Source organism: Schistocerca americana, chromosome 5 (assembly GCF_021461395.2).
Source record: "Schistocerca americana isolate TAMUIC-IGC-003095 chromosome 5, iqSchAmer2.1, whole genome shotgun sequence".
Lineage (NCBI taxonomy): Eukaryota > Metazoa > Arthropoda > Insecta > Orthoptera > Acrididae > Schistocerca > Schistocerca americana.
In genome coordinates this window covers 202,874,540-202,892,433 of record NC_060123.1, presented here as the reverse complement: position 1 = coordinate 202,892,433, position 17,894 = coordinate 202,874,540, and the positions used below count along the sequence as shown (strand labels likewise).

General features: G+C 44.4%; 1 protein-coding gene across 1 annotated transcript in view; it reads left to right on the top strand.

Moving 5' to 3' along the window:
- Positions 1 to 17,894, top strand: part of LOC124615302 (multiple epidermal growth factor-like domains protein 8) — a 368,566-nt gene that overhangs the window by 284,929 nt on the left and 65,743 nt on the right. The window contains exons 28-33 of the mRNA XM_047143089.1: positions 12,729 to 12,999; positions 13,119 to 13,260; positions 13,357 to 13,546; positions 13,641 to 13,858; positions 14,007 to 14,149; positions 14,243 to 14,376. Of these exons, the coding sequence (XP_046999045.1) occupies positions 12,729 to 12,999; positions 13,119 to 13,260; positions 13,357 to 13,546; positions 13,641 to 13,858; positions 14,007 to 14,149; positions 14,243 to 14,376 (1,098 nt within the window). The remainder of the gene's footprint in view (positions 1 to 12,728; positions 13,000 to 13,118; positions 13,261 to 13,356; positions 13,547 to 13,640; positions 13,859 to 14,006; positions 14,150 to 14,242; positions 14,377 to 17,894) is intronic.

Sequence of the window (17,894 nt, the reverse complement as noted above, 5' to 3'; positions counted from 1 at the left end):
TAATGTAGGTTGTTTCCCAGATTTTTTCAAAATTGTTAAAATCATTCCTCTGTTCAAAATAGTTTGACATAAATAATGTTAACAGCTATCGGCAGTATCCATTCTTTCTGCCATATCGAAATTTCTAGAAAAAGTGATTTATTGCCATATAATTTCACTTTTTGATAAATATTACCCACTCACAAAATATCGGTCTGCTTTTCACCAAAACAGGCTCATAAATGAAGCTGTATTTTCTTTTCCTCCTCCCATGAACCATGGGCCTTGCTGTTGGCGGTGAGGCTTTTGTGCCTCAGTGATACAGATGGTTGTACCTTAGGTGCAACCACAACGGAGGGGTATCTGTTGAGAGGCCAGACAAATGTGTATTTCCTGAAGAGTGGCAGCAGCCTTTTCAGTAGTTGAAGGGTCAACAGTCTGGATGATTGACTGATCTGGCCTTGTAACATTAACCAAAACGGCCTTGGCTGTGCTGGTACAGCGAATGGCAGAAAGCAGGGGGAAACTACAGCTGGTCCGGGTATAAGAATAGGCCCGCTGTATTCCTGTCTGTTGTAAGAGGCAACTAAAAGGAGTCTCACACATTTTGGCCTTTATGTGATGGTTCCCTGAAGGGTTTGACCTCCATTCTTCAAAATTTTTATGAAGAACGAGCCAATTGGGGAAGTGCACCTTACATGGTAACATTCCTGGGTACAGTTTCTGCCATCCACTATAGTGTCACTCTCTGTGTTGATGACAACCATAGACTTCTTTGCACGTGATACCCAGCACAGTAGCCAGTCCGTTGTGGTAGGGCCGCCATGTACCCTGTTGGTTGTAGCCCCCTGACAACACAGGGATCGCTCTGCTGATGCCTGCACTGTTAACTCCTCACGTATGTCAAGGAGTAGATGCCTATTTCCCTGGCGCATCGGGACTCCCAGCAATGGCCATCCTGCCAGGTGGCCCTTGCTGAGGCTGGGTGGTGCCCGTGGGGATGGCCCTTGATCGGAGTGGGTGGCATCATGGCGGATGACCCGCAATGAAGTGTGGTACATCATCTGTTGCTGGTGGCCAGCTGCCAGCAGCCTCTAAGCATTCGAGGGCTCACATAAATGTGCAGAAGTATGACCCCAAATCGTTCCCCTCCCTGGCCACACCTTGGGACTAGCGAAAGGCTAAGGATGGCAGCAATACTTACTCTCCCCGGTACCTCGTCCATACACGAGTTGATGGGGAATCATTCAGGTCAACAAAGCCTCAGTTTTTTGTGGAGCATTTAGAGGACAAGTTTGAGGAAGTGGAGGGCTTGTCCAAAATGTCCTCTGGGCCAGTCTTGATCAAAACAGCATCCTCTGCCCAGTCACGGGCATTACTCGCCTGTGACAAGCTGGGGGATGTCTCTGTTTCCATCACACCCCATAAAAGCTTAAATATGGTCCACGGTATTATATTCCGTAGGGACCTTCTCTTACAGTGTGATGAGAAGCTGTGCACCAATTTAGAGTGGCGAGGTGTTCACTTCATCCGGCGTGTCCATCGGGGTCCGAGGGATCATCATGTTGCCAACAGTGCCTTCATCTTGGCCTTCGAGGGTGACACATTACCCTAGAGGATCAAGGTGATGGTCTACCACTCCGGTGTCAAGCCATATATCCCTCCCCCGATGCAGTGCTTTAAGTGCTGGAAGTTTGGCCATATGTCTGTGTGCTGTACTTCCATCCTCACATGTCGAGATTGCGGACATCCATCACATCCCAATACTCCATGTGCCCCACCTCCCATCTGTGTCAACTGTGGAGAGCATCATTCACCTTTCTTGCCAGACTGCAGGATTTTACAGAAAGAGAGGAAAATCACGGAATATAAGACCCTGGACTGACTGACCTACACCAAGGCTAAGCAATAATATGGGCACCTACATCCTGTGGCTATGACCTCCACATACGTCACTGCTACGAGAACAGTTGTAGCCCCATCCGTTGCACCACTTTCAGTCAGCAACCCCCTTGATGGTGGGAAGGGGGGGGGGGGGGAACACTTCCCTCCCTGTTGCTCCTTCACCACCTACTTCAGGAGTAACCCCCACCCAACCATCGGGGACATCAGTCCCCACTTCCCAGCCAGAGAAGTGTAAGTCTTCTTCGGCTCCTCTTGCCAGGAAGGGGTCCCTTGGGTCCCTCCCTTCCCGGGTTCTGACCAGTGGCTGAAGCAACCGCAGGTAGCTAGTCGTAGGATTTCATGGTCCTCCTCCATTCCTGAGACTGACCCAGTGAAGCACTCCCAGCCAGAACCACCAAAGGAACAGTGAGAGAAACAGAAAAAGAAGAAGGCACCCAAGAATCCAGACCGTGTGGTGACACCCGTACCACCGCTCCCTAACAGCTCTGCGTCTCAGGATGAGGTGGAGATTCTGGTGCCTGCTGAGGACCTACATATCCCCGGACCCTCAGATGCAATGGATGCCACTCGCACATGTACTCAATCGGTGCAGCAGGTGACCCTGAGGCATAACCTGCCTCCTTGGGCACTTCATGCATCTCCAGCCTAATAATAACGTCACCCTCCAGTGGAATAGCGGCGGTTTTTTCCACCACCTTGCTGAGCTCTGATGACTTCTCAGCCTTCATCCTTTCTTTTGCATTGTTATCCAGGAAACTTGGTTTTCGGCGATGTGAACCCCTGCCCTCCGTGGCTATCGGGGTTATTATAAGAATCGGGCAGCTTATGAGAGGGTATCTGGTGTAGTCTGTGTCTACGTCCTTAACTCTCTTTACAGCAAGTGTGTACCTCTTCAAACACCTTTAGAGGATGTCACTGTTAAGGTGTGGATGCCTCAGGCTGTTACTGTCTGCAGTCTCTATCTTCCACCAGATGGTGATGTTCCGCAGCATGTATTGGCTGCACTGATAGCCCAACTGCCGCAACCTTTTCTGTTATTGGGCAACTTTAACTCCCATAACCCTTTATGGGGTGGATTGGTGGCAACAGGCCGAGGCACTGTCGTTGAGCAAGTACTGGCACAGCTCAACCTTTCTTTTTTAAATAATTATGCCTCCACACATTTCTGTGTGGCACATGGCACGTACTCAGCCATTGACCTTGCGGTCTGCAGCCCTGGCCTTCTACTGTTTGTCCAATGGAATGTGCATGATGACTTGTGTGGTAGTGACCACTTTCCGATCTTTCTGTCATTGCCCCAGCATCACTCCCCTGGGCACCTCCCCAGATGGGCTTTGAATAAGGCTGATTGGAACTCGTTCACCTCCATTGCCACTATTGAGCCTCTGTCTCATGACACCATTGATGTGGTGGTTCACACGGTCACCACTGGCATCATTTCTGCAGCAGAGTCTGCAATTCCCTGTTCTTCTGGGTCCCCTCCATGGAGGACTGTGCCTTGGTAGTCACCAGAGATTGTGAGGCAATTTGCGATCGCAGGTGAGCCCTCCATCGTCATAAGTGCCACCTGTCACTGGACCACCTTATTGCCTTTAAGCGGCTCCGTGCCAGAGTCCGACGCCTTATTCACCGACGGAAGCAGGCATGCTGGGAAAGGTATGTCTCCACCATTGACATCTGTATGTCTCCATCACAGGTTTGGGCCAAGATGAGGCGACTCTATGGCTATCAGACCCCTGTCAGCGTACCTGGGCTTTCCCTGATTGGAGCAGTCTGTACTGAATCCAACACAACTGCAGACGTCTTAGCGGAGGATTATGCTCAGAGTTCCGCTTCCACGAATTACCCACTGGCCTTCCGCTCCCTGAAAGAGCGGTTGGAATTTTGGAGCCTTTCATTCAATACACTCCACAGCAATGCTCCATCAGTGACTGGAATTCCAAAGTGCCCTAGCTGCTTGCCCTGATACGGCTCCCGGGCCAGATCGCATCCACTCTCAGATGCTCAAACACCTCTCTGTGAACTGCCAGCGACGCCTCCTAGACCTTTTCAACTGTATCTGGGTTGAGGGTGAGTTCCCTTCACAATGGCAGGAAAGCATCGTCTTACCTATGTTTAAACGTGGCAAGAACTCACTGGAGGTGGACAGCTACTGCCCCATTAGCCTCACCAACGTTCCGATCAAGTTGCTCGAACGCATGGTGAGCTGGAGGTTGAGTTGGCTACTTGAGTCTCGGGGCCTACTGGCTCTATCCCAGGGTGAGTTCCGTAAGGGCCACTCTGCCACCGGTAATCTGGTCTGCCTGGAGTCTGCCATCCGCACGGCATTTGCCTGCTGTCAGCATCTGGTTGCCGTCTATTTTGACATATGGAAGGTGTACAACATAACGTGGCAACATCACATCCTCACTACGCTTAATGGGTGGGGTCTTAGGGGCCCGCACCCGATTTCTATTCAAAATTTTCTGTCGCACTGTTCCTTCTGCGTGCGAGTTGGTGCCTCCCATAGTTCCTCCTGAGTCCAGGAGAACGGGGTCCTGTAAGGCTCTGTGTTGAGTGTCTGCCTCTTTTTAGTTGCTATCAATGGGCTAGCTGCAGCTGCTGGAATGTCCGTATCGGCTTCTTTATATGCTGATGACTTTTGCCTGTACTAGAGCTCCACTGGCATTGGGGTTGCTGTACGGCAGCTGCAGGCCGCTATCGGCAAAGTGCAGTCTTGGGCCGTATTGCGTGGCTTCCAGTTTTTGGCTGCCAAGACTTGTGTTGTGCATTTCTGCCGGTGTCGCACTGTTCACCCTGAGCCACGGCTTTATTTTTCTGGCGAACCTCTTGCTGTGGTGGAGATGCATTGATTTTTCGGATTGCTTTTTGTTGCCTGGTTGACTTGCCTCCCTCATATTCGGCAGCTTAAACAAATGTACTGGCGGCATCTTAATGCTCTACATTGCTTGAGTCACACCGGCTGGGGTGCCGTTCAGTCTACCCTTCTATGACTTTATCAGGCATTGATTCAGTCCGGTCTCGATTAGGGGAGCCAGGCTTACGATAGTTCTCTGCGGGATCCGACTGGCAACTGGAGCTTTCTTCCGAAGCCCTGTAGACAGCATCCTTGTGGAGGCTGGTGTCCCTCCATTGCGGATCCAGCACCAATGATTACTGGCCGCTTATGCTGCACATGTTTGTAGCTTGCCCAGGCATCCCACTTACTGTCTCCTGTTCCCCAAATTGGCCGTCCGTCTTCCCAAACGGCGGCCCCAGTCAGAGTGCACGATAGCAGTTCGCGTCCAGGCTCTTCTCTCTGGGCATGAGTCTTTCCCTCTCGTACCTCTTTTCTGGGCCCATTTACATATACTCCCATGGTGTGTGCCCCGCCCATGACTTTGGTTGGATTTGGCACAGGATCCAAAGGACTCAGTCCCTCCTGAGGCCCTCCACTGCCGCTTTCTTTCCATCCTTGCCGTGTTTCATGACTCTGACGTGGTCTATACCGATGACTCGATGGTTGCTGGTTGAGTTGGTTATGCTATTACTCTTGTGGATTATTCAGAACAACACTCATTGCTGGCTGGCTGCAGTGTTTTCACTACATCTACATCTACATCCATACTGCGCAAGCCACCTGACGGTGTGTGGTGGAGGGTACCTTGAGTACCTCTATCGGTTCTCCCTTCTATTCCAGTCTCGTATTGTTCGTGGAAAGAAGGATTGTCAGTATGCTTCTGTGTGGGATCTAATCTCTCTGATTTTATCCTCATGGTCTCTTCACGAGATATACGTAGGAGGGAGCAATATACTGTTTGACTCTTCGGTGACGGTATGTTCTCAAAACTTCAACAAAAGCCCGTACCGAGCTACTGAGCCTCTCTCCTGCAGAATCTTCCACTAGAGTTTATCTATCATCTCCGTAATGCTTTCGCGATTACTAAATGATCCTTTAACGAAGCGCGCTGCTCTCCGTCGGATCTTCTCTATCTCTTCGATCAACCCTATCTAGTACAGATCCCACACTCCTGAGCAGTATTCAAGCAGTGGGCGAACAAGTGTACTGTAACCTACTTCTTTCGTTTTCGGATTGCATTTCCTTAGGATTCTTCCAATGAATCTCAGTCTGGCATCTGCTTTACCAACGATCAACTTTACATGATCATTCCATTTTAAATCACTCCTAATGCCTACTCCCAGATAATTTATGAAATTAACTGCTTCCAGTTGCTGACCTGCTATATTGTAGCTAAATGATAAGGGATCTATCTTTCTATGTATTCGCAGCACATTACACTTGTCTACATTGAGATTCAATTGCCATTCCCTGCACCATGCGTCAATTCGCTGCAGATCCCCCTGCATTTCAGTACAATTTTCCAATGTTACAACCTCTCGATATACCACAGCATCATCCGCAAAAAGCCTCAGTGAACTTCTGATGTCAGTCACAAGGTCATTTATGTATATTGTGAATAGCAACGGCCCTACACCACTCCCCTCCGGCACACCTGAAATCACTCTTACTTCGGAAGACTTCTCTCCATTGAGAATGACATGCTGAGTTATATTATCTAGGAATTCTTCAATCCAATCACACAATTGGTCTGATAGTCCATATGCTCTTACTTTGTTCATTAAACGACTGTGGGGAACTGTATCGAATGCCTTGCGGAAGTCAAGAAACACGGCATCTACCTGTGAACCCATGTCTATGGCCCTCTGAGTCTCGTGGACGAGTAGTGCGAGCTGGGTTTCACACTACTGTCTTTTTCGAAACCCATGCTGATTCCTACAGAGTAGATTTCTAGTCTCCAGAAAAGTCATTATACTCGAACATAATACGTGTTCCAAAATTCTACAACTGATTGATGTTAGAGATGTAGGTCTATAGTTCTGCACATCTGTTCGACATCCCTTCTTGGAAACAGGGATGACGTGTGCCCTTTTCCAATCCTTTGGAACGCTATGCTCTTCTAGAGACCTACGGTACACCGCTGCAAGAAGGGTGGCAAGTTCCTTACTCTGTGTAAAATCAAACTGGTATCCCATCAGGTTCAGCAGCCTTTCCACTTTTGAGCGATTTTAATTGTTTCTCTATCCCTCTGTCGTCTATTTCGATATCTACCATTTTGTTGTCTGTGCGACAATCTAGAGAAGGAACTACAGTGCAGTCTTCCTCTGTGAAACAGCTTTGGAAAAAGACATTTAGTATTTCGGCCTTTAGGCTGTCATCCTCTGTTTCAGTACCATTTTGGTCGCAGAGTGTCTGGACATTTTGTTTTGATCCACCTACCGCTTTGACATAAGACCAAAATTTCTTAGGATTTTCTGCCAAGTCAGTACATAGAACTTTACTTTCGAATTCATTGAACGCCTCTCGCATAGCCCTCCTCACACTACATTTCGCTTCGTGTAAATTTTTTTTTGGTCTGCAAGGCTTTGGCTATGTTTATGTTTGCTGTGAAGTTCCCTTTGCTTCCGCAGCAGTTTTCTAACTCGGTTGTTGTACCACGGTGGCTCTTTTCCATCTCTTACGACCTTGCTTGGCACATACGCATCTAACGCATATTGTACGATGATTTTGAACTTTGTCCATTGATCGTCAACACTATCTGTACTGGAGACAAAACTTTTGTGTTGAGCCGTCAGGTACCCTGTTATCTGCTTTTTGTCAATTTTGCTAAACAGAAAAATCTTCCTACCTTTTTTAATATTTCTATTTATGGCTGAAATCATCGATGCAGTAACCGCTTTATGATCACTGATTCCCTGTTCTGCGTTAACTGTTTCAAATAGTTCTGGTCTGTTTGTCACCAGAAGGTCTAATATGTTATTGTCACGAGTCGGTTCTCTGTTTAACTGCTCAAGGCAGTTTTCAGATAAAGCACTTAAAAAATTTCACTGGATTCTTTGTCCCTGCCACCCGTTATGAACATTTGAGTCTCCCAGCCTATATCCGGCAAATTAAAATCTCCACCCAGAACTATAACATGGTGGGGAAATCTACTCAAAATATTTTCCAAATTATCCTTCAGGTGCTCAGCCACAACAGCTGCTGAGCCAGGGGGCCTATAGAGACATCCAATTACCATGTCTGAGCCTGCTTTAACCGTGACCTTCACCCAAATTATTTCACATTTCGGATCCCCATCAATTTCCTTCGATACTATTGCACTTCTTATCACTATAAACACGCCTCCCCCTTCACTGTCCAGCCTGTCGATGCGGTATACATTCCAATCTGAGTTTAGGATTTCATTACTGTTTACGTCTGGTTTCAGCCAACTTTCTGTCCCTAGTACTATATGGGCATTGTGACCGCTTATCAATGAGAGCAGTTCTGGGATCTTTCTATAGACACTCCTGCAGTTTACTATTAGCACATTAATATTGTTATTCCCTGTTGCATTTTGCCTACTCCTACCTTGCCGCGTCATTGGTGCCGACATGAGCAACAATTTGCAGTCGGGTGCACCCAGTGCTCTCTATCGCCGCCGGCAGGGCCTCCTCCACATCACAGATGAGACCCCGTGGCAAGCAGGCAGAGTGAACACTGGCCTTCCTTCCCGACCTTTCCGCTATTTCCCTAAGGGGCTCCATCATCCGCCTAACGTTGGAGCTCCCAATCACTAATAAACCCCTCCCCCCGTGTGCCTGCTCGCACCTTGCTGAAGAAGCGGCCACATGTCCACTCACAGGCAGAGCGGGCGATGCCACACGGCCAGCCTCCACATTGACCCTCCGCCTTGTGCGCCGCGAACGCTACTGAACCCGCCACTCCCCCTGGGGAGAGGGTGGCCCAACCGCGCTCGGTACCTGCGAAGATGTCTTGACAGCAGGGACAGTGGGTGAAGCATGTAACACCTGGGGTGTACCGTGCGACGCACCAGGCTCCCCACTGCCACTACACTCCGAGGCAGCAGCCTGAAGACGGCTGACCGCGGCCATCAACATGTTCAGCTGTTCGCGAACAGTGGCCAGCTCCTCCTGCGTCCGTACATAGCAGTCACACATCCAATCCATCCTAAGAAATCAATTTACTGTAGAGAGTTAATCGACTTTTAACTAGACTGCTAATTCACTAAAGGCGGCTGATAGTTGACTAAACTGTGGTTGCTAGACACTTCTTGTAGAAAACATTGGAAATGGCACTACCTGTCCCTGGACTGTAATGAAAACAAACACTAGCACTACTGGCACTATGGTTGACTAAAGGGACTCTCTCTGACTGTATTCAAAACAAACACGAAATCTATGGAACACTATTACTAGCACTCGACAATTAAGGCTTCCTAAAAGCAAAAATACACGGAAGAAGAAGTGACAAGTAAGAAAAATACAGTCAATACTTAAATTAACGTAGCTCACTGCACAGCAGACCTGAAGCAGATGGCAGTTACTACGACACTGATACTACTGGCACTATGGCTGACTAAAGGGACTCTCTCTGACTGTATTCAAAACAAACACGAAATCTATGGAACACTATTACTAGCACTCGACAATTAAAGCTTCCTAAAAGCAAAAAAACACGGAAGAAGAAGTGACAAGTAAGAAAAATACAGTTAATACTTAAATTAACGTAGCTCGCTGCACAGCTGACGTGGAGCAAACGGCAGTTACGACGACACTTACAGAGCTGGTAGCCATCTCTCGTGCCATAGAGTATATACGCTCCTGCTCAGGTGAGTCCTTTGTCATCTGTAGTGACTCCCTGAAGAATTTACAAGCTATCAACCAGTGTTTTCCTTGCTCTTGTCTGGTGATGGCTATCCAGGAGTCCATCCATACTCTTGCTCGTTGCAGCTTCTCTGTGGTTTTTATGTGGGCCCCGGGTTGTGTTGGCATCCCAGGTAATGAACTTGTTGACACACTGGCCAAACAGTCTTTTAGAGCTGGTGATTGGCGTTTTTGGGGTGCGATCTCCAGTCAGTTCTGTGGCAGAAGGTCCTTGGTACCTGGAGCGATGGATGACGTACCCTGCCTTCACCCATCAAACTCCAGGTTGTCAAGGATACTACTGGTGTGTGGCGCTCCTCCTTGCAGGCCTCTCGCAAGGACTCTGTTGTCCTCTGCCGGCTAGGCTTTGGCCACACCTGGCTGACGCACGGTCAATTTTTGCCTCCGCGACGACCCACCTCTCTGTCGCTGTGGTTCAGCGTTGATGGTGGCTCACATTTTGTTGGGCTGTCCGCTTTTAACTGCACTCAGGCAGACGTTTGCGCTGCCTGATATGCTCCCTGCCCTTTTATCAGATGACGCTGCAATGGCAGGCTTAGTTTTGGGTTTTATTCCAGTTGGGGGCATTTATCTCTCTTTGTTTTTTTGTTGAGTCTGGCCTTTGGCCTACAGTTTTAGATTGGGGTTTCTAGTGTCTCTCTTGGTGGTTGGCTTTTCCTTTTTTCGTTTCCATGGTCTGCCAACCACTGTAACACTCTATGTGCTTTTTATTCCTTGTTTTCTGGTCTTTGTCTGTGTCTTTCTTGCTCTGTGTCATCCCTTGTCATTTCCATTGCTTGTTTTTGTTCCTTGTGGGTATTTCATGATTGTGGATAAAGGGACCGATGGCCTTTGTAGTCTGGTCCCTTCAACCCTCATAAACCAACTAACCAAACTACAACTGTAATTTTTTCTGAGGGCATGCTGCTTTAATGTATAGTTAAATGATGATGTGAGAACTTCATCAAACCAGTCGCTGGACAGAAGACCACAACAACAATTTTCTTTTACGGATCAAGTTTTGAGTGCTTTTAATGATAAATGTTTTATCTCTGTTTTTTTTATAGAACTGACTAAAGCTTTTGACTTGGTCAAACACAGGTTCTGGAGCTTGAAAAACTATAGTTACTTGATATTGAAGGCACTTGCAGTATATAGTTTCGATCAAATACCTCAAAAACAGGAGGCAGGAGTTTGAATTCCAGCCAGTGATACTATGATCAGTTATGGTGTCCATCAAGGTTCAGTTAGTGGACCCTTACTTTTCCTTTTATTTATGAAAGACCTGCCTCTGAATCTGTTTAACGCCTTATGTGTATTGTTTGCAGATGACACAGATTCCATCTTTTCAGGTTGTAAAGGACGTAATAACAGACTCTATCAACAGGCTAATTTTCAGGATACACAAAATAAACTATTATTAAATAAAAGTAAAACTACCCATGTGCTTTTCAGTGCCTCCAAAACTCACAGTACGTACATGGAGCCCTAGCTGATTGATCATGAAATGATAGAGCAAGTCAATGAGATTAAATTTCTTGGGTCGTGGATTGACAATAACTTACAATGAAATAGTCACAGAGAGAAACAGCTAAAGAAATTGAGCAGTCTGTGCTATATTTTTCATACTCTTAGTTAGTTCTGTGATATTTCAATTCAAAACTGTGTATTTTCCTTTAGTACAATCAAGTCTCTCTTTTGGTATCCCATTTTGGTGGTCAGTGTCGGGATACTGGCAGAAGTAAAGCTGTGAGTACCGGGCGTGAGTCGTGCTTCGGTAGCTCAGTTGGTAGAGCACTTGCCCGCGAAAGGCAAAGGTCCCGAGTTCGAGTCTCGGTCGGGCACACAGTTTTAATCTGCCAGGAAGTTTCAGTGTCGGGTAAAATTTTTGTGATTTAGAAATGGCTCTTAAAGATAATGAAGCAGGTATATCTGCATACCTCCACTAAGCCTGTTTTCAGGGAACTGAAAATACTGCCTGTTCTATGCAGTTATAGCTTAGAAACTGTGACTTTTGTTAACAATAATTTGCATTTTTTGAGACCTAAAGTCTATTCACAATTGTAATACTCTTTCTAGTGCAGACATTCACCTTAAAAGTCAAACACTGACCAAAATTTTACATGGTGTAAGTCATATAGGCGGTGTGCTTACAATAATTTCCCCTTTTCAGTTTAGGGAAAGTAGAAATGCATCTAGGAATAACATAAAAAAGTATCTTATTTATATACTATTTTTATTCTGTTGATGACTACTAAAATTCCAATTTGTTGTAACAGTTCTCATACTTTCAGTCTACAGTTCAACTGTACTTAAGTATGTCTAAAGCTTAATGGAATATTGTATAATTGGTTCGAATTGTGCTATTTTGATTTTGTGCTTTAGTTTTAATTTTTAGTGCTGCTAACTTTCAATTAATTAATTTTTTACCTGCAAATCTTGTGTGATGAACTATGCTGTGCCCTGTTATTAGAGTCTATTAACATAAGCCAATCTGTTCAGCAGTGCTGGGTAAATTGTGTTTCATATTGTAAACTGAGCTTTGTTCTACAAATTTAAGTTTGTCCAATATCCTCACTTATTTTATACATGTGGGATTTGATGGACCAGATAAATAAATAAAATAAATAATTGAAATTTTTAAAGTTATAAGGATTCAAAATATGAAGTTGTAAAATAAGTTTACAGTTTACATCAGCCTTTGATAATATGGTACAAAAAATTGAAACTGTATTTGTATGAGAATTGAAGCAACCTAAAGCATTTTCTTGGAGGTTAAACAAAATGAAACTACAAGGAAAGGCAGTATTATGGGGAGATAATGAGAATGAAGGAAGTGCAGAATCCACAGAGAAGTTCTAAGATAAAGCCACTGTTCATCGATTAAATGAGGATGTCATCTACTGTCTTGATCAAGGAAGACAACAAGACAAGATGAGAGCAAAATCAACAACAATGAAATCATACAGTTTAGTATGACATGGGATTCCGGCTGACGTAACTATTTGCATCATACAGTTTTCTTCAACCCTTTCATTATTTTCATTTGATGGAAAACCTCTGATTCCGAAAAGTAGTGAGGTAATCATTTCATAGTCTTCCTTTATACACAAATAAAATGATAAATACTTCTGTTTCAGATGTTCATGTAGTCGGTTCCCCTCCACCAGCCACATATGCTCACGGTATGACATATGACCCTGAAAATGGCGCAGCATATGTAATTGGTGGTTTTGACGGAGGAGTGCAAAGTCTCGTAATAAAAATTGTATTTCCCAGAGATCTCTGTAACTTATGGACAAGTAAGGACAGATGTATTACATCTGTGGGTTGTTCATACTGTGAAGTGGCACATAAGTATGGAGAAACTACTTCAGTGTGTTATTCAAACAGCCAGCCACTTGCTGACAGGTCAGTGTCTGTGTCTCGTTTTAGCTTATCAGTTGTCAAATATCTGCTCAGGTAGATAGTAATGTCAGGTTTCCTTGTGTGCTAAAGTTGTCCTATTTTCCTGCAATGTTCTCATTTAGTTGCGAGAGCTCCAATGGCACCATTAAAACCAACAATGGTGTTGTGTGTAATGCAGAGTGGTTTGCAGGAAGAACATGTGAGCAGTATCAAAGCTGCACTGACTGTCTTGCAAAGTGGCCTAGCTACTCCACAGAAATGAAGGTACTGATTCTGACTGTAGAATATTATATTAGAACATTGAGGAAACAATTTTTATTTTTGTCATTCAGGAAAGCTTATTTTTGTTTTCATGATCAGGTATGTGGTTGGTGTGCAAATTGTAATTCTCCAAAATGTGGAGCAGTGGAGGACTTAGAGGACAAAAAAGACACCAAAGAAAGAATTACTGATGTTGAACAGTGTCCAGAGAAAATGTGTCCAGCATCTGACTGTGAAAAGTGCCTAGATACAGGTTCATGTATCTGGACTAGACAGGTGCAGCAACATTGTGAGTCTGAACAATGTTTCTAGATGTTTAGTCTCTTTAATACACATGCTTTTTAATTTTGTATTAATTTCTGCAATTTACTTTTTTTTACAAGCTGATGATTTCAGAGCATTAGTGAATCAGGAACCTATTTTTAACTGGAGTTGTGTGCCTGATAGTATCCCCAAAAGGTCGTCCATAAAAATTGAGTCAGCTCCACCAGCTTCGTGTCCGAATCGCTGCAGTGAGTACAAGGATTGTCAGAGTTGCTTGAACACTACAGGATCTGAAGGTGGATGGCACGAATGTCGTTGGTCAGTGCAACTTAATGAGGTATATTGTTTCATCTATCTTTGATATACTTAACCTTTCAAATTTAGGAAGTCACATACATGAATTTTATTATTTAAGGCCATTCTTTATAGTCTTCTGTCTTAATTACATTTACTGGCAAAAACTGACTTTTTACTTTCTTTCTTAGTGTATTTCCCCTAGTTACCAACCTCTGTACTGTGCTGGTGGTGTATGTGGTCTGGTATTAAGAGGTGATGACATTGATCAATGTCCAGAACAGTGTTCTTCATTCACACAGTGCTCAACTTGTCTGAAGCATGCACATTGTGGGTGAGTGCTTTGCATATAATAATGGTACAGATAAGGGAGAAAGAAACAAATGCATTATCAGAATTTGTTATAATGTTCTCTTCAAAATCACAGGTGGTGTGCTCTTTCAATGAGTAATGTCACAGGGCTTGGAGTGTGCACTGAAGGATCCCTTGACAGTCCTTCAGATAGACCTTCCCAGGAAACATGCCGTGCACTCTACTATAAGCAGCAAGCTGAAATGTCAGGTTTGTGTTATTAAATGAAACATTTGCAAGAATTTTCTGTAGTTAGATGTTTCTTCAACTTAACCCAAAAAATAGCACACTACAAAAAAATCATATACTTTCGTTAGATCAAAGATTATGCCTCCAGCCTCAGCTTATCATTGTGTTACAAACCAAGAAATAAATTGCATTTTTTATTGATCTTCTGTTCCTGAATCCCAATTGTGATTCTTGCAACAAATTATAAGTACTTGTATATGTTCCAACTGTTATGAACAGCCTTCTCAAAAATTTTCAGAAGGTATCAGTAAGGAAACTGTCCTGTTATTATATTCCCCCATCCCTCTTTAGGAAATGGTTGTACTAACAAATATTTTAATGTATCTGTAAAATGACCACTTGACTGTCAGAAAATTTGGCCTACGCATAAACAAAGCCAAGACAGATTATCCCATTATGACTCATCAGCAAGGTCAGGATACTTAATAGCTATAGTCACTGTAGATGAGAGACCGGTCCTGCAAGAGAGTTTGTGGATTTAAATACCTTGGAGTCCTTTTTATGGAGAACTTGTCATTCGAAGTAGAGATTGACACTGGGGTACAGACGGGAAACTGTTTCTTCTATGGCCTAACATAATTGCTTCGGTGCAGGTCTCTCTTGAGACAGTTTAAGATTCAGCTATATAAAACCCTGATCCAACTTTTGACACTATATGGCTGTGAGGAGTGCAATTTGTGAATGCAGAACTTTCATAAACCTCTTGTACAGGGTGTCTTGCAAAAGACACCTGGGAGTGGTCTGCGGGTCGTGCGGCACATTTGTTGGCTGTTGTCACTGTGTTTGCCGGTTGTCACTATGCTTAGTACTCAGACATCAGTACTTTGCACATTCTCCCTACACTGCAACTGAGTATACTGGTGTTTTCTTCTGAATTTTTTGTCACATTTAATCACTTCAGATATTGTCGCTAGATGTCATTGTTGCAACTTCACTGAGTCCGGGACTTTCCCTGCCCATATGTCGCTGGGCCAAATACTTAGGCCAGGGGCGGGCAAACATTGCATGCGGCTCATGAGCGCACAGCGCTGCACGTATGCTGCTCGCGTGCAATCATCGACAGGGGCAGTGGCGACAGCCAGCAGGTTGCGGCAGTGTAGTACCAGGCTAAGATGCAGACGTTGAAGCGAAGTGACCACTACATAGTGAACGTTGTATTTCAATAACCGGAAAATGCAGAGTGAATCAAGGAAACGGAGAATTGGAGATTTGCTATCTTTTAAAAAGGAATGGGAGAATCATTTTTTTGCTCTGTGCAAAAACGTGAAAATTGGAAATGTATAATATGTGACAGTATTCTGGCTGGTCAGCGGAAGTTTAATATTGAACGCCATTATAATAAATTTCAGTATGTTGCCGTTCTTGGTGCAATAAAAGAGGAATTTCTCAAGCGATTTGGGGATATATCTTACTTATCCCAAGGTTTTGAATGGTTCTCGAGACAATCTGCTATTTCTGTAGATGATATTCATCCCAGTTTGCAGATGGAATTAATAGATCTACAGCGTAATTCTCGTCTGAGAGACAAGTTCCTTTTGGCAAGACGTGTAATAGATCTTTATCACGACTTTTAACAGCAAGAGTTTCCTCGTCTCCATCATGAAGCCATGAAGATAATGTCAATGTTTCGCTCGACATACTTTTGTGAGAGATTTTTTTCTGTTATGAAAGTCTCAGTTAAGAGCAAACATCAGTAATGAAAATTTACGTAAATGTTTGCGTTTGTCTGTATGTAGAAATTTTGTTGCAGACATTAAACGTATTGTAAACTCCACCTGTGATAATTAAATAAAACGTATCGTAGGTAATAGGTACTCTTTCAAACCACGATTACTTTCAAGCACTCCTACTAACCTTATACCTTCATTCAATAAAGCAGGCCAGGAAACAAGACGCATTACAAAGGAAGAAGCGGTGAGTCGGTATCGCGGGGAGGGGAGAGAAGCGGGTGGCCAGCTTGCCCCTGTGTGCGCGCAGAACACCTGTTAACTGCACACGTGCGTGTGCACCGCACACGTGCAGGATTCCTGCCCGCCCCTGACTTAGACAAACACTGTGCATGTGTCTTCTGTACTGTGCAGCTGAGTGTTCAGTTGTTTTGTTTTGAGTTTCCATTCAGTATGGTATTCATGAAGATATGGTATTCATGAAGAATCAACAAATGTTTCTTGAATTGTTATGTGGAATGTTGGCTTGAATTCATATGAAAATTTCCCAATGTGCATGTTCCCAATGATTTCACAATACGCAGATTAGTGAAGAAATTTCAAGAAACTGGATCTGTGTTACGCAAATGAAGACCTAGAGAACCCAAGTATTTTAACCAGAAATAAATTAGCAAGATATGGGAGGCCTTGGAAAGAAGTCCGAGAAAACCTCTGTGCCGTTTGGTACTTCAGACTGGTGTGTCAAGAGCATTGCTCACAGAACTGTGCACAAACTGAACTTGAAACCATAAAAAATAACGGCAGTGCATCATCTGAGGAACTCAGATAGTGTTGCTTGACACCGTTATTGCAACTGGCTGTGAAAGTCTGTGCACGATGGGGAAGTTGATTCTGAGATGCTTCTTTTTCTGATGAAGCATAGCTGCATTTGTCAGGGTACGTAAATTCTCAGAATAATCAATGTTAGAGTTCCAAAAATCCTCATGAATTACATCATCAACCTCTACATGATGTGAAAACGGGAGTGTGGTGTGGAATTGGTGCAAGATGAATTACTGGACCGATCTTTTTTCACAATACAATACGTTCTGACAGGTCTGTGAACAATATACTGCATCCTTTTTTCCAAGAATTAGGACCTAATGATGTGTGGTTATTTCATGCAGGACAATGCAAGACCGCACATTGCAAATGTTTATATGACGGCAACAGGATAGGATAGTTGGCTGGCCCTCTTGTTCTCCAGATCTAAATCCACATGATTTTTATCTTTGGGGAATATTAAAAGACAAAGTTTATTCAACCAGTCCCCACTCGCTTGAAGAGTTGGAAGATGGGGTTTTGCTAGTCATTTCCCAGATTTCGGCAGTCAAACTTCGTTGAGTGTTTGTTAATGTGTTCAGGAGATGTCATGCTGCTCTTACCACAGAGGAACATAATTTTGAGCAACTACTTGAAATAAAGGTAGGCTTAAGTTAATCAGATGGCAACTCAGGGGAATCGCACACACAGCTGACTATCGGCAAATTGGTGCTTGAGAGTCAGGCGTGGCGATGGCGACGGGCAGATGCGGTGCTGGCCGCGGGATCCACCAACCCCTCCTGACTCTCTTTCATGAGACACCTGACATTTGAGAGAAAAGTGGTGCAGAAGATGTTCAGTCTAGTGTTGGATGCAAACACTGGTGAATGGATGATCAGACACAACCATGAGCTAAACGGACTACACTGAATACCAATATAATGGGAATTGTAAGATGCAAGCAACTGCAGTGGGCTGGACATGCTCTTATATGGAAGGCTACAGGTGGCC